We start from the raw sequence: 15,642 nt of genomic DNA, 5'->3' as shown, positions 1-15,642 counted from the left end.
AGTCTTTTTCAGTCTGTTTCTTAGATTTGTTACTGAAAAAAAAAAAAATAAAGACAGTATAAAACACTTCTCTTCATGCCTACCTTGTAGAGAGAGTTGAAGACACACTTATAGACAGGCTGCATGCTACCAGCACTGGTCTCAGCAGACTGGATGATGGAGGCTAACCACTTCTTCCTTGCCTGGCCACGAATTCTCTCCTCATAGGATCTCTGAAAGACAGCAAGTCATCAAAAAACAATCAGTCTCCAGGAATGGTTGCCATGGTAATACTCACCATAGAATGATACGGTACTGTCATAGAGGCACACTGTTTCTTGCACGTCAGTATATATTTCTTTTCATATCAAAGTACATTTATATGATAATGAAATATGTCAAAACCATATATTTCAACATGGAGGCAAATGAAAATCATATTTCTCTTAAAATTAAAAAAAAAAAGTTATTTGTAGAACAATCTTACAAAAATAAACATTATCCCAGAAATTATGTAAAAAGGATCCTAACCGTATATGTGAGATATGTCACATTCAAGAAGGGTTTGCATCTTTCATGAACATTCAACATCATGAGATTTTCAACAACAAAAAAATATAAAAAGTAATACTGCTCCAAGAAAATCGAGAGTTCCACTTGAAGACAGAGAGAGAGCGAGAAAGATTTCGTCGCTGGGGCGACAAGACCTCGTATCTACAAAATGTCAAATGTTCAGGAGAGCCAAAAAATATGGCGGCCAAAGAACTATAACGAATGAGAAAGTCTTTCCTTTGACATGCTGTGGTGGCTTCACTTTTGGAGTAAGACAGTTGGGATTTGGACAGGAAATCACTTAACCCATTATTTGACCATTAATGCAAAAAAGTCATTTTCACCAAAATTTCAGATACAAGGTCTTGTCACCCTAGCGACGATATAGAGAATTAAGACAACAGATGTCTTACATGTACATGTTGCACGACTGTGAGACTACACTGTGTTTAAATGCTACAACTTGTATCTCTTTCCTCTCACCCCCCTCCCCCCAAATAAAGAAGCTCACAGATACACACCAAATTACCAAAAGCAATAATGATATATCTACTCATCATTAACCCACTGAAGACTAGTCTCGAGTATACTGCAGGTGTCTATGGGAAATGCGTGTTATAACAAAATCAGTTTGTTCTCAACGGGTTAAGTGTGCATTCAGGTAACCAAGGGAAGCTTTAGACTCACCTCCACACTTGTCATGAGGAACTCAATGAGGGGGTCAAAGTTGTCCTCCCCACCAGGCAAGAGGGAGCAGACGGCCTCAATGTAGGCCCGGAACTCCTGCTTCGTCAGCCGGTTGTCCAGCTCCTCCTTCTCAAGCTTCTGCTTGGCTGTTTGGCAGAGGACAGAATGAAGTCATTACTCACTGGCCGTGTGTGCCATTTGTCGTTTTTCCCATTACAGCTGTACCTTTTTTCTTTCTTATATAGCTATTATGTCTACTCCACACAACTAAGTAGCAAGCTGTGTTTGCAATCAGAAATCATTATAATGAGCAGGTGGCATACTTAAAGTCCATGCTCAGAGCAAAATACATGAAGTTTCAGATTTTTTCGTTTCCCTTTATTTCTCTTCTTAATATCCTTTTTTCGAAATACAAATAACATATCATTCTTGTAAGTAACACAGCCACTGACTGTTTCACGCATCTTTTTTTTTATAGAATAGATGCGTATATACTTATAATGTTTCAGGATTTCTCTACAATCACTATAACTCTGCTAAGGCTGAATTGTGACACTAAATACACATAGCATGTTCACTTTCGATGTGTGTCTGCCTGTCTGTTTTACCGGAACTGTTTTACAGAGAGTTTTTGGTAATATGCACCGTATGCACTCTCTCTCTCTCAGCCTTCTTTTAATGCTCTTTGTTCCTCTGTCTATGATCCATTTCAGACAATCAATCACTTTCCCACAACCAGGGGTGCACAGCCAAATGATATCTCCACAGCAGGTGACTAGAGCTACATTTCTTCTATTTGAATGTACCGCTTCTGATCTCATCATTACTAGACACAGTGCAATGCAAACGACTACAAACAAAAATGGCCTTGTTCACATTTATGCAACGATTAAAGATAATTTTTCTCTGTCATCCTCTAAATTTTCTCCTTCTGTTTCTTTTTTTTTTTCAGGAAGGGGTGGAAAATTACTAAGAAAATTTATGTGTCATTATTCCTGGGAGTGGGAGCAATTATATACCAACCTCAATGTTCATCTATACTGTCCATCGACAAAGCAAGGCTGCATATTGTGCATGCTGTTCTAGAAATGTGAGGACCCTCTATATCCCCTTTTTGTGCTATAACAATGCAAAACATCAGGGTCTCATTTCAGAAAAGATGCTAGGTTAGCCAATCTTGCTGAAATAGCAGCCTCCTGTAGCAACAGCCAATCAGGAAGTAGGATTCTTGACATTAGTCTGACGTTTGCCATGGCAGCAAACGTTGCTATCGTAGTAACTTTTGATGAAATGGGGCCTTACACCACACATAAAGTCTGCCTTGTAGCAGTTTGGTGCTACTTATTTCTTGTGGTTTTCCTGTTCACAGAACTTCACAACGGACCTTTACTGTGTGACACAAAGTACATTATCAAATGCACTAGCAATCCACATCATACTGTGTGTCACTCCCATTGATAAGGTGTGTGCTGGGCAGGCCAATGCCTTACAAACAAAATGCACTTTAACACTCCTGTGATACACAGAGTGTGAATGAAGAAGTTTTCCCTCCACCAGAGAAGAAAAGGAAAACTCGTAGAAGAGCACAAGAAATTGCAGCTTCAAATGTGCAGCAAACTTTTGGAGAAAAAAAGGCTGCAAAAGAGTTTCAAAACTAGGCATACTAAGTTCCTTGGATCCTTGGATCAGTTCACAAAAGTAGAACAATTGGGATTAAAACAAAAAAAAGAACAAAGCAGGCAAACCATGTCATTACAATATACACTGTACATTGCACAATGGGGCACTGTGTTAAAGAGTTTGCAACAGTTACAAAGGTCTAGGACATTTCACATTCTAATAATGAAATATTACGTCTTCAGTTTATACAAAAGTTTCACCATCACCAACAAATGTATCACTGAAACTACATCTTACCAGATCCTATGGCCTAGCTGCCAAGGTGCTCATTAATAACATTGGCATGATAGCAATTCCATACACCTTCAATGAAAATTCCTCCTTACAAGAGGTAACTGTTTTAATGTCCTGTAAATGTTGTGACATGGATAGTAGTCTCAACAAACAAGAAACAGAAACAAGATCCCGCTTTTAACACTGAAGAGTGTGAGGAAGATACAGTGATCCAATATCAATGACAGTAATATGTATGGAAAAGCTTGTTTGGCCTGAGTTCCCTTGTTTCTGTGTTTGTGTGTGCATGCGTGTCTATGTGTTTGCTGTTTGACTTTACTTGGTATACTTACTGCCTTTTTGAAATGGGATCGACAGTAAATATTCTTTGTATCATTTTAGTGAATTAAAACATCATCACAAAATGGCTTATTATCCCGATGTGTCAGTTCAAGTTGAAATATATTACTTTTCCTGAAATAGCACTCTCAAACTGTTAAGGTAAGAGTTAATGTCAATTTCTGAATCAGATAAACTGAATATCATTTCATCCTGCGATAGATCAATTCAAAATAAGTCGGCATTCTGCTAATTTAATTGAATCATAGCGTTGCTTACTTGATGTCTCATCAACATTTCCCAACAAGTTTGGAACTGCAAGTATTCAGCTTCCTTCTTTCTTGTTCAGCTAATTCTTGTAAGTTTCCCAATGAATGATGTCAAACTGGTCTAATACTGGAATACGATGCAGCTTAACTTTGAGAGTTATTCAGATGTCGGCTATGACTGCCTTACCTTTGGCCATGATCTTTGATTCCATGTTGTCCTTGAACTTGGAGATGATGGAGTGGAACTCTTCCAGGTCCAGGTACCCGGAGCCATCATTGTCCCACTTGTCAAACAGCTGGTCCACCATCTGGGACCTCTTTGCAGCTTGGGCTTCTTTCCGTGCCTAGTACACATAATTCATGCCAACAATGATATGTAGGAGAGATGATGTCTATGTATGGGTTCATGTGGGGGCAATGTGTCATAGTGGATAAGATGCCTAACTTTTAATCGAAGGACCAGAGTTTGAATCCTGTCCAGTGCTTACGTTCTCGGACAAGATGTTTTTACCTATCACATCCCTCTTGACCCAGGTGTATAAATGACTACCTGGCACTGCTAAGGAAATAATAATGGCAGAGCCCTCTAGTAGAGCAGTAGCAACACTGAAGAGACTATACTCGATAAAGAAGACTGTATAATCATGTCATGCCATGATGATGATGATGATGATGATGATGTTGATGACGACGATGATGATGATGATGGTGATGATGTTGATACTGAGGATGAGGACGATGATCATGATGATGATGCTTATGACTGTGATGTTGATAATGATGATGATGAAAAGGTGGAGAGGATAATGACCATGGTAAAGGTCTCCTCTGTGAAAGGTTGCCACTACTCTGCAGGAGGGTACTGTTATCATTACTACTCAAGAATTGCCAGGCATCTATCTTTACATCTGGTTATAAAACACCTTGTCCACAGATGTTGCATTTTTTATGTTTAGAGCTCTGTAGCCATACCGCTCGACAACGCTGTAATAGGATCACATCAGACTTCTTGAAAGAATTATTTGCAAATGTTGTTGCAGTGTACATATGCTAGACCTGAATGCAAGCAGTGTAAAAAAAAAAAAAAAAAAAAAAAAGTAGAGCAGTAGAGTAAAGTTCATAAAGCTTTCATTAATACCGAGCACTTGCAACCCTCCAAACCTATCTGGCTCAGTAAGACAAAGGGTTAGAGGTTTAAAACAGAAAAAGGGCGTACTGTACATTCGTAAACAGAGTAATTATGGTCCAATACTGACCTTCTGCAGCCGAAGGAACTTCTCCTGCTCTGTCTCCACGTATCCCTCACTGATGAACTTGACAAGGGACTCCACCACAAACTGAGGTGACTCCTCTCCGAGGAACAGCTCCACCAGCTGGACAAACTGTGAGGTGTTGAGGGCGCTCTCGTCGAACGCACTGCCCGTCCTCGATCCGCTCCGTGTTGTGGGCGTCTTGACGGGAGTCTTTGGGCGATCTGCATTGGTCAATCGCAAAAATTGTGGGGAAATTTCGGACAATAATTACTTTCAGCAGGTCCAAACGACATGTGTAACATTAAGTAAAAAATTGCTACTTTCACTCTACTTTGAAATATTACCAACAAACATAAAAATTTCTTCACTGTGAGTATATACACAAAAAAACTTCAAATAGTCCAGTCCACACCCTATAAGAATCACTGGGGTAAGAGCTCATTTTGAAAGAAAATGCTACATTCTGGTATCACTGATAAAATGCAGAAATATCCCTCTATTCTTGATTTGTGTTTCTGACAAAAAATTAAATTTTAAGTCAAAATGCACATACAGGAATATCTAAGTATACTACAAAATTGTGCATGAACATAATATGTAAGTAGAACAAGCCCAAAAAAAAAAGTTTTTACTTACAAACAACACTGTGCACATTATTTCAACATCTTAATTTTGGCTTGTGCAAACTCTTGTCCTCTCTAAACCTTGCTTATGGATATAATAGTTACCAAGTGTTTTTTCTTTTGAGTTTGAGGTTTTCGAGTACTTCCGTTAATTTGCAAAAAAAAACAACAACACACTTCATTAGCAATTAAACTTAATAGAAATATTACACAGAGAATGCACTAGTTCAACAGATTAACAATTTGATATTTAGAGGTTTCATAAATACTTCAGCTGTGATGCAAGAAACAATTTATATTGTCCATATAATCAGTCAATAGGATATAAGCACAGTTTTTTTTTTTTTCTCTCTCTCTCTCTCTACTGACCATCTGATTTCTCCTCCTTGTGCTTGATGGCATCCTCATGGAAGGACACACTGGTGGACCGGCCAGTGATGGTGTTAGCTGTGGTGGGATGCACAACACCGCCCTCTTTGGCTGACCCTGCTGGAAGCTCTGGGAACTTGTCTAACGGACAAACACAGGAAGGTGGAAATGACAAAATTTAACACAACCTGCCCACAACATTTGATTGACAATTGCTAGTCTTTCATCTTCAAACACTTGCATTATTTCCTATATTCATTTTTTTTTTCTTTTGTTTCTGAGTTTCTTGTTTTAGAGATAGTTCCTAAAAATTGCAGTGTACATTCTCATTGCATAAACTACATACAACAAATCATATGTATTTCAGTTGTTTACAATGGTAACTGCACCAATGGTAATTTAACATAATTACAAATCTCCTCACAACACAAGAAAAAGAAGTTAATCTTCGTGCAATTTGTTTTCATTGACAATGTAAGGAATCAATGCATGTGACCTACGTTGACTTAATGAAATTTGCAACATGTTTTTTTCTGCCATACCTTCTGCTTGACTCTGACCCACATCAGCTTGGGCACTGGTTTTCTCCAGCCGGGACTTGACCCTCAACTTCTCCCACCTCTCCCGCTGGCGGGTCTGTGGCTGGTTTGCTGTTGTCACTCTCTGCGGGAGGGGATGGTTGCTGTTCTTCCACCACAGTGCCAGCAGTCTCCTCACCCTTAGACTCCTCCCCAGCAGCTACCACGGGTTCTGTGGGCTGACTACCAGTCTCTCCGCCAGGAGCTTCGGAAGTTTCTTTGGTTTGTTCGGAAGACTGTTATGACACAATGCAAGTGTTCATACACAGAATAAGAAATTGTGTGACAAATCTATTGTACCATCCATCCACAATAAATGAATGAATGCAAATCTGGATCAATCAGTGATAAACAGATATTTAGATAATAGAACACAATGAAAAAGTCTTATTTACCTATATGAATAAATTGATGATAACAACAATAATGATACGGTCCTTTATACCCACGACAGCCTCTTCAGTTTTAACACTGCTGTCACACAGGACTCTGCCATTATTATCCTAACATTGTCAGATACCCATTATATGCCTTATCAATTATAACACTGTCCTCTTCAATAAATGAACAGGAGAAGAAAAAAATGACAACTGTTCTCACAATAATATGTCATAGAGAAATGGGTAAAAACATATGAACAAGAAGATATGCTTTCAGATATCTTTTAAGCCTAATTTTTTGTCAATTCCACATACTCTTTTGTGTGTAAAACACTTCAATCATTAAAGTGTGTAGAGCATCCTATAGCATGGAGTTACAAGAGAGATGTAGCTCCATGGTTAAAGCTTCTTGTCATCACTGCCTATTTTTATCACTCTCAAATACACGGCATACGTTCAATGAAGAATAGTGATAGAACAGTGTGTCTGACTTGAGAATAGCTTTACAGAGGAAAGTGGCCTACATGATTAAATCACATTATTCATATGATTCATAACAAGAAGCAAAGAAAAACCATTTTGACACAAATTCAAGATACATAATGTTCAGTGCTAGGAGAGATCATTTTCACACAGGGAGCTTGATAAGAGGTTAAGAAAAGTTGTCAATTTGAGGGGTAAAAACACACAGAGTAAGCAAATTAGTTCAAGCACTGGTCATAATGCCATCTGGATATATGCAGCAATCACACTGCAGGAAACTTTGGGTATAATCCACTTGTTTCATCTCAAATGGTTGACAAGACATTAGTCATGTTTTGTTTGAACTGGAATCCTGAAAAGTCAGAAATTTCCCAATTTCCTCATTTTTCTTCTTTTGCAAGGTATGATGACTACATTTCAAATCTTAAAAAGAAAAAAAAAAAACTCTTAGAAGGGTATACTGTCTGGATACAAGCAAACACATAGTATTATTTGCTCTGCAGTCAGGGATGCCAGTGGCAAATTGCTCTTGGGCCGGAAATTTTTTTCGTGAACGAAATTGATGCGCGAAGCGCGAAGTCCCTTCGGCCGGGGTCCCAGGGCCCGCTCAAGGGCCCTGGAAGCTCTGGTGCAATCTGAGCATTTCTGAGGGCTCTTCTTCCCCCAAATCTAATCCAGAGAAATGAATTTGTAGCAAAAATAAAGAAGTCCTAGTGCCGTAAACTCCGTAGTTTTGCTTCGTTCAGCTGACTCGATCGACTCACCATACTCTCTCAGCGCTGTAGCTATAGCGAATGCGCAGCATGATCCATGCACCGCACATATAGTACATCGCCTAGAAATACCACACGTTGTTCGATCGCGATAGCACGTGCTGGTATAACGCTTTCCAGACAATAATGTGGTCGTATTCTAGAAAAAAAAAAAGGAATTTGTAGCAAAAATAAAGAAGTCCTAGTGCCGTAAAATCCGTAGTTTTGCTTCGTTCAGCTGACTCAATCGACTCACCACACCGTCTCAGCGCTGTAGCTATAGCGAGAGCGCAGTATGATTCATGCACCGCGACCGCACATAGTACATCGCATAGAAACACCACACACTGTTCGATCGCTATCATCGCACGTGTTGCATGTCCCAGCTAGCAGCAGCAACATTGCGCTAGTTTTGCATGACAGTCGTTTTGTGATATTCTCATGCCCAAGTATATGCAAAACATACTACGGAAATCGTGAAAGTGAATGTCCCGTAAGTTTAGATGATCATATTTTTTCGTTTTTTCTTTCTTTCTTTCTTGTTTCTTTCTCGTGTTTTCCGGCTTTCCCACACAGACGGAAATAATATCACGAAGCCGGAAATTGGACACCAAAATATGAAAAAGCCGGAATTCCGGCTATTGCCGGAAAACTGGTATCCCTGTCTGCAGTGCATTATCATAGCTGATCAAAATATGCAACTTATGCATTTTGGCACTTAACAACACACACATATTTTACTTCTCATAATACAACCCTACCAAAACAAAACAGGATTTCCCATTCATTTGTTTAAACCCATGTTCTAGTTCCCTTTTGTGCTGTTTTGTTTGTTTTGTTCAGTTCATTCTTCATGCCCTACTTTGTTTTTCTGTTTAATAAGGGGAGAGTGGGATGTTAGAAAGATGTTACTGCCACAACTTGGCAGTGCACACAGCAAAACACTTGAATTAGTATCGCTCGGAATTTGTGTTCCAACAAAGTACCCAACAGCAGCAAAGCAGCAAGTACTATGCTATGCGGGAGTGAGAAGCCTTGTTACAATAGATGGTGCTAGTTACACTTGGGAAGCCAGAGGTGATAAGGTGCAGGAGAAAGAGAACTCAAGATTGAGTGTTAGGCAAGGGAAACAGGTCAATGCAGGAGATGCACACCGCAAGTGCATTCACCTCCGCCTGCTCTTCTTTTCCTCCGGTCTCCACGGTGACTGCTTCAGTGGCTGTAACAACGGTCTCCCCATCCTCTGGCCCTGCCTGGGTCTCTGGCTTGGCATCATCAGCTGGTGCTGTCTCTGCCGCCTCTGCCGCCTCCACCGCCTCCTGAGGTGGATCCTCCTTGGGTGCTGCCGCCTCTTGCTCCTGAGGGGCCTCCTGTTTGCTAGCATCATCTTCGTTTGTGACATCTTGGCCAGCCTCTTGCACGGCACCATCAACCACTTCCGATGGTTCATCTTTCTTGTCTTCTTCCACTTTTTCCTTTGTTTCACCATCCTCCTGCACATCGCCATTGTCTTCACTGGTGGCACTCTCCTCCACTTTGGTTACTTGTCCATCACTCTTCTGTTCCTCTGCTTTTCCTTCATCACCTCCCTGTTCCCCATCTCCCTCGGCTTTTCCGTCCCCTTCTGCCCTGGTTTCCTCACTCGCTTTCTCTTCACTCTCCACCTGACCCTCACCTCCTTTCTCACCACCCTCTCCTGCCTCTTTGGCCCCCGCACTCTCACCCTCAACAATGCCCCCCTCCCCTGCTGGAGCGGCTTCCCCCTCTGCAACTTCTTGCTTTACCTCCTCCTTCGGAGCGTCTGCCGGGGCAGTTTCCCCGTCGGCTTTCTCTGCCGCGGCAGCGCCTCCGTCATCTTTGCTCCCATCGGCATTTTTTGCCTCATCTCCGGGGGCCTCCTGCTCCCTGACGCTTCGCACCGATGCTATGGAGCTCCCTTCAGATATAATGCTCTCTGAATCATCTGTTTCAGTCAGCTCAATAACGGGCCCTGTTGATTAATCACAATCGCAACAAACAATGTCATGAGCCCATCTGTGTGTATATACAAGGTAAAGAATAACTCACATCTGAACCTCTCGTGGAAAAGAATGCATACACATCTTTGATGATTCACAATCTGAAATTGCCTGGTGCACAGTTCCTATGGTGCTGATGAATCTCTTGCTCTGCCTACGGACCAATATGCAAGATGTTGCCACCAGACAGCAATTTTACCAGCTGTCATATTCTGTCTTCTGTGACACTATAGAAAGTTCAAAGATTACAGTGTAAATTACATACCTCAAAATGCATTTGCCTTATTGAAAGTCATTTCATCATTGTGTACCTGTTGCATTTGCTGAGATCAAACCTCAAATAACCCCACCGAAAAGTGGATAGTCACATATATCTACAGCTGCAGCTGCATTCTATGTTAAACTGATGACTACACAGGCAAGAAAATGTACAGCAGATCATATACGGAAACCTGAACATGATTCACATAGAAGCCAAACTTCAACCTCCCATTTCATTTTGACAAATTGTGCTGTCTTACATATCCTTAAATAATTCCCTTTGAAAAAAAAAAAAAAAATGAATGTTTATAAAAGTTTGAGAAGCATAATTGTGCAGTCTTGAATATCTTTCAACAAGAAGCACACTGAACATCTCTTACATTTCTTGGGGTTGCGCAGGTGCCGCTTGATGGTCCACGGCACGTTGTCCCAGAAGTTCTCGAACAGGCCCAGGACCCGGTGCCGGTTTACAACACCAACCTCGGCGTGGTCGATGTTGCCAAAGAGCTCCATGAGGATGTCGCGTCGTGCCTCCAGCACTGCAGCATGCCGGTAGGCCACCGCACACTGGGCAAGGTGCTGCATCAGCGAGTCATACAGATCCGGCGACAGGTTGATGATGTATTGCTTGAGATACTGTACAGAAAGTGTTAAAAAATGAATGCATATGACCATTTCAAACGTGCAAAGTGGGGCTTAAAGGGATCGTACAGTTCTGGTTGAGACCTAATTTCAGGTTTCTAACATTTTTAGGTGAGATAATGAGAAATCTCATATGAAATATGAAAGAGCATGAAATTTTATGACGAAATCAACGTTTATTTTATAAAGATTGGTTTTGAAATGGCTGAGATATCCAAAAAAGAACGATTCTAGTAAAGTGTGGGACCCACACTTTGTAACGATCGCTTTGTTTTTACTTTGTTTTTGGATGTTTCAGTTATTCCAAACCCGATTTTCATCAATAAACTTTGAATTCCTCTTAAAATGGTAGGCTCTGTACTATATCATAAGTGTTTTCTTGGTATCTTTCAAAAATTTAAAAGCCTAATTCTCATCTCAACCAAAACTGTACTATCCCTTTAAGATCAAAATGAATAAAATGAAATGGAGAAATACATACTGATGCTATTTCATTGATTGCTGCAAAGAATAAATTTTGTCCCAGACATTACTTTTTACAAATTTGTCCCAGACATTACTTTTTACAAATTTGTTCCAGACATTACTTTTTAGTAATTTTACAAATTTGTCCCACATATATTCTGACTCAAATACGCTGTCTGCAAAAGGCATTGCATGAACCAGGATGTTCTTTGTAGTAACATGCATGTACTCGCCTCAAAGACATAAACCATAATCACTCTTCCAGAGTGAATCATCTGAATTATGTAACAGGATGTATACTTTCTCTGCATTATAGAACACTGAATGATTGACTGACAAAATGGATTGGTTATATTGGATCTTGGCTAGACAACCCACCATTGGTATTCAGAGTTTGTTTAATACAACTGGGCAAGGAATACCATTGTCATACCAACACATGAATTACAGTCATACCAACACAGCATGCAATGCAAGAAATGGTTGTATGACCACATGTAGAAAGGCAGAGTTGCTAGTACCCACGTAATAGTGGAGAACATCTTGAATGCCTCTGTCTGATCACTGAACAGTTATGATCAATATCTGGCATTCAATCTTAGCAAGTCAAAACTTCATAAAAAAAGCAAGCTGTATCAACAAGTCAGCGGATATCACACTGCTGTGCATATAAGTTACATCACCCTTCACTGTTCGTCAGAACAGACACAAGACATGAACTGATTTTTTACAAAGTGCTATCATAGACCACTTTTCTTAAGTTCCAGGACACTGACATGGTACACATCTCCTAATGTGCTTTTTAAAGCATAGCACAGCAAACTTACTGTGGCAAAGCTTTCCTCATTCAGTTGGTCGTCAGTTGCTTCAAGCTTCTGCAGTTCCTCTATAAAGTCTGCAGCTACAAACAAGAGTGGACATGAATAATTAATAATAATGAGTGTCAGAATAGAGATGATTTCAATCATCAATTTGTGATCCTTCGTTGATCAGTTCGGCCCATTAAAAGTAAATCTCTTAAGAAGGATTACCTGCACATACCTTAAAAGCCTACCCGAGTATTGCTTGACCAAGCAACAGTTAACTCTTTTGAAGTGTATTTCAATCTGTGGAAAGGTAGGTAGCGTGAATTCAGTCAGAAAACTTGTCGCTTCAAATTGGTTTTCCATGTGTTTCAGTTGTTTCTTTTAAATGCATTAATTTGCCACAAAGAAATGAGGAGAGAGAGAGAGACTAAGAAATGAACGCACTTCACAACTAAGTAGCTCTGACAATCACATATTTTCCCAAGTTGATGTGCTGTGGATTATGTGGATTAACATACAATGTAAATTGTGTATGTGTTACTAGAGTATTGCACGATTCACTCAGGTCACTGACCGTGTTCTACATTGCATACCACTAAATTCCCTGTCTCCCCTCTTTATCTTTCTACTTCTTTCTCCCTCACATTTTCCAATCTTATAAAAGCCCTGTTCAAATTACAGGGTGGATTTCCTACAGAAATTCCCACTTCCCATGCCTTAATTTGCTGAATCAATCAATCAAACGAGCAAACAAACTAACAAACAATCATTCACAGGGTACCTTTTTTGAATTCTTCTGGTAGACTTTCAAGCACATCACAGTATGAAGTGAGGGAGTTCTGAATGGCGCGCTGGGCAACAAGGCCATCACTTTCCAGAAGCCAGTCAGTATAGTGTTTGCGAATCTGTGCAGAGCGTCGACTCTTCTCTCGGGTTTTGAGGTTCTCTGTCCGCTCGATCTCCTCGCGTTTTCGCCTTGTTTCTGCCTTAACTCTGGCAAGCCTGTGTCATGAGAGTGATTAAAAAAAACCTCTTGAACATTAGCAGACAAACACTTTACAACTTTAAGCCATTAGTTTCCAATTATGAGCACACTGTACATTTTGTATGCCGTTTATGACAAATTCTGGTCAGATGGCAGTATGAGCCCATGAAAGTGAATTCAAACATTATCATAATTATACATTGTATGTGCATGAATCTTGCTTTGAACTTTATTACTTATTAAGTAATTGAATGAAAATTCATGCCCCTCCATCCCCCCTCCCCCCCCCCCCCCCCCACACCAAAAAAAGAGGTTTCTTTTAAGGGAAATGTACTGCAAAAGGAGAACACATGGCTTCCAGGAAAGGCTCTCTTCATTGTCAAACCTAGAATATGCTTACATTCCTTTACAGCAACAACCAAAAGAAAAATAAATAAATAAATAAATATTCATCAGTATGACACAAACCTGTTATCTTCAAAGGAGAAAACAAACTGTTTGAGTTCATCTGTAACTTCTTGCAGTCCACGGATGTATGGTGATGCCTCAGGGAAGTTGCTGTATCTAGGGTTGTTCCTCATGAGGTACTGTGCCAAGAAATTCAATGGGTTAAAGTTTGGGTCAGCCGCATTCTTTTCCGTCAAATCACGCCTCTCAGCTTCCATCAAGAGCTTTTCTATGCCCATGATCAGGGTGGGCAATAATTTGTCCAGCAGGTATGCCCTAGCATCAACTGTCATTTCATTTTTATTGAGCCACTCCACAGCCAGAGCGTCGATTGGAATGCGACGAGCAAGCTTCTGTTTTTCTTCCTGAATGTTTTTAATCCGCTGCCTTCTTTCTTCCCTCCGCTCCTTGAAACGTTCAATGATTTTCTGTTCGTGGAATCGCTTCCATCTCCTCACTGCAGTTTTGACAATTGGGCTGAGATACTCATTCAGTTCTTTCTTCTCGTGCAGTGACCGAACAGACGGAGGACGTTCGGAGGATGGAGTGGAGCGTGCATTGGAAGATGGGCGGGGCAAAGGGGCGTACTTTATGCGACCTCCTGATCCATGTCTACTGTGGGGAATAGCATTGTCAGCAAATCCCACCCTTGATGAAGACCTGGAGCCTGACTGGGATGGTGGTCGGGGCTCCGCGAAGCTGCGACTCCCAGCTGGGCTGACAGCCTGCACTTCAGCCATGATCTATCCTTTGCAAAGCCTCTGCAACTTGCTGTAGAGTAACAAAAAAAAAATGAAATGTTAAAAAAATCAGAAAGCTGGATTGTCATTTTTACTTGATAATTTCACAAATTTGGTTGAAATATGGACTATGGTTGAAATTAGATTCAAGTTAGGAATTTACTAATAGTCGAACAAGAACTTTTTAAACTCGTATTAATTAAAGAAAATGTAAAGATTGATTTGCAATGAGGCCATGACATGAGGGCATATCATTAAGAAACCTAACGCCGAACGGTTAGAAAATCTAGAGACTCGAGTCTAAGTTTACGTCCTAAGATTTCTAAATTTTTGAAGCTCATGATCAGATCATGTTGAACAAATTCCTAATTTTTGGTATCTAAACTCATACCTCAGATCGTAAATACATCTATATCGAAAAAGACCACGTGAAAGTGCATTATTAACAAATCTGGTCATGCAGCATGATGTCTGGACCGACCCTGGTAAAAATTGTGTGTTCTACATTACAGGCAGGGCAAACTCAACTTCCGACGAGTGGGACCAACAGTGCAACACAGCACAACGACAACGCTCAATAAAATGAACCTGTCGTGTACGTAGCTGTGTTAGCCTGCCGTATACCGAGTGAACGTCTGATCAATGATATTTTTAGAATAAACACGTCTAATCTCAAGTCTTTACCGTCAACTCCTCCCTTATTTCTGAATGTTAGAGTTGAAGCTCCTTTTCCGTCATAATCTATCTCCCCTGAGGCCCTGTCGCTAGTAGCTCGGCCGTACCAAAAAGTCACGATACATTTTGTACACAATGTATCGTCAACTCAATCTAGTTGCTATGGTACGCACCGGTGATCCAGAGCACCATTCAGTCGTCACAATTGTGACCTTTGCTCTTCATGTCCTCGTATATTATTATTGCGTTCAGAGATGGTATGTGAATAATATATTTTCAGTCTCCGATTTTCATGATATAAATTTTATTTATTAGTACGTATAAAATTATTTTTGTTTGAAATATAGCAAAATTGAAATTCCTTTGTAGCAAAAAGAGTAAATGTTAACAATGTCACTCTTTGGTAGACGGTGGTGACACAAGCGCCGACTGCTATCTGACTACGG

General features: G+C 40.4%; 1 protein-coding gene across 1 annotated transcript in view; it reads right to left on the bottom strand.

Moving 5' to 3' along the window:
• Nucleotides 1-15,310, bottom strand: part of LOC139718497 (EF-hand calcium-binding domain-containing protein 5-like) — a 38,848-nt gene extending 23,538 nt beyond the window's left edge. Inside the window, exons 1-12 of the mRNA XM_071629974.1 lie at nucleotides 15,206-15,310; nucleotides 13,803-14,552; nucleotides 13,131-13,351; nucleotides 12,371-12,444; nucleotides 10,817-11,072; nucleotides 9,327-10,147; nucleotides 6,568-6,778; nucleotides 5,965-6,105; nucleotides 4,976-5,193; nucleotides 3,907-4,063; nucleotides 1,219-1,364; nucleotides 84-212 (exon numbers count right to left, since the gene is read on the bottom strand). Coding sequence (XP_071486075.1) covers nucleotides 84-212; nucleotides 1,219-1,364; nucleotides 3,907-4,063; nucleotides 4,976-5,193; nucleotides 5,965-6,105; nucleotides 6,568-6,778; nucleotides 9,327-10,147; nucleotides 10,817-11,072; nucleotides 12,371-12,444; nucleotides 13,131-13,351; nucleotides 13,803-14,521 — 3,093 coding nt within the window. The 5' untranslated portion in view covers nucleotides 14,522-14,552; nucleotides 15,206-15,310. The remainder of the gene's footprint in view (nucleotides 1-83; nucleotides 213-1,218; nucleotides 1,365-3,906; nucleotides 4,064-4,975; nucleotides 5,194-5,964; nucleotides 6,106-6,567; nucleotides 6,779-9,326; nucleotides 10,148-10,816; nucleotides 11,073-12,370; nucleotides 12,445-13,130; nucleotides 13,352-13,802; nucleotides 14,553-15,205) is intronic.
• Between the last annotated feature and the right edge of the window lie 332 nt (nucleotides 15,311-15,642).

This window comes from Diadema antillarum, unplaced genomic scaffold, assembly GCF_040938485.1.
Source record: "Diadema antillarum isolate AM-2024a unplaced genomic scaffold, OU_Dant_1.0 scf00000008, whole genome shotgun sequence".
Taxonomy (NCBI): Eukaryota; Metazoa; Echinodermata; class Echinoidea; order Diadematoida; family Diadematidae; genus Diadema; species Diadema antillarum.
The sequence above is the reverse complement of the archived record's forward strand: the minus strand, read 5'-3'. Positions and strand labels throughout refer to the sequence as shown.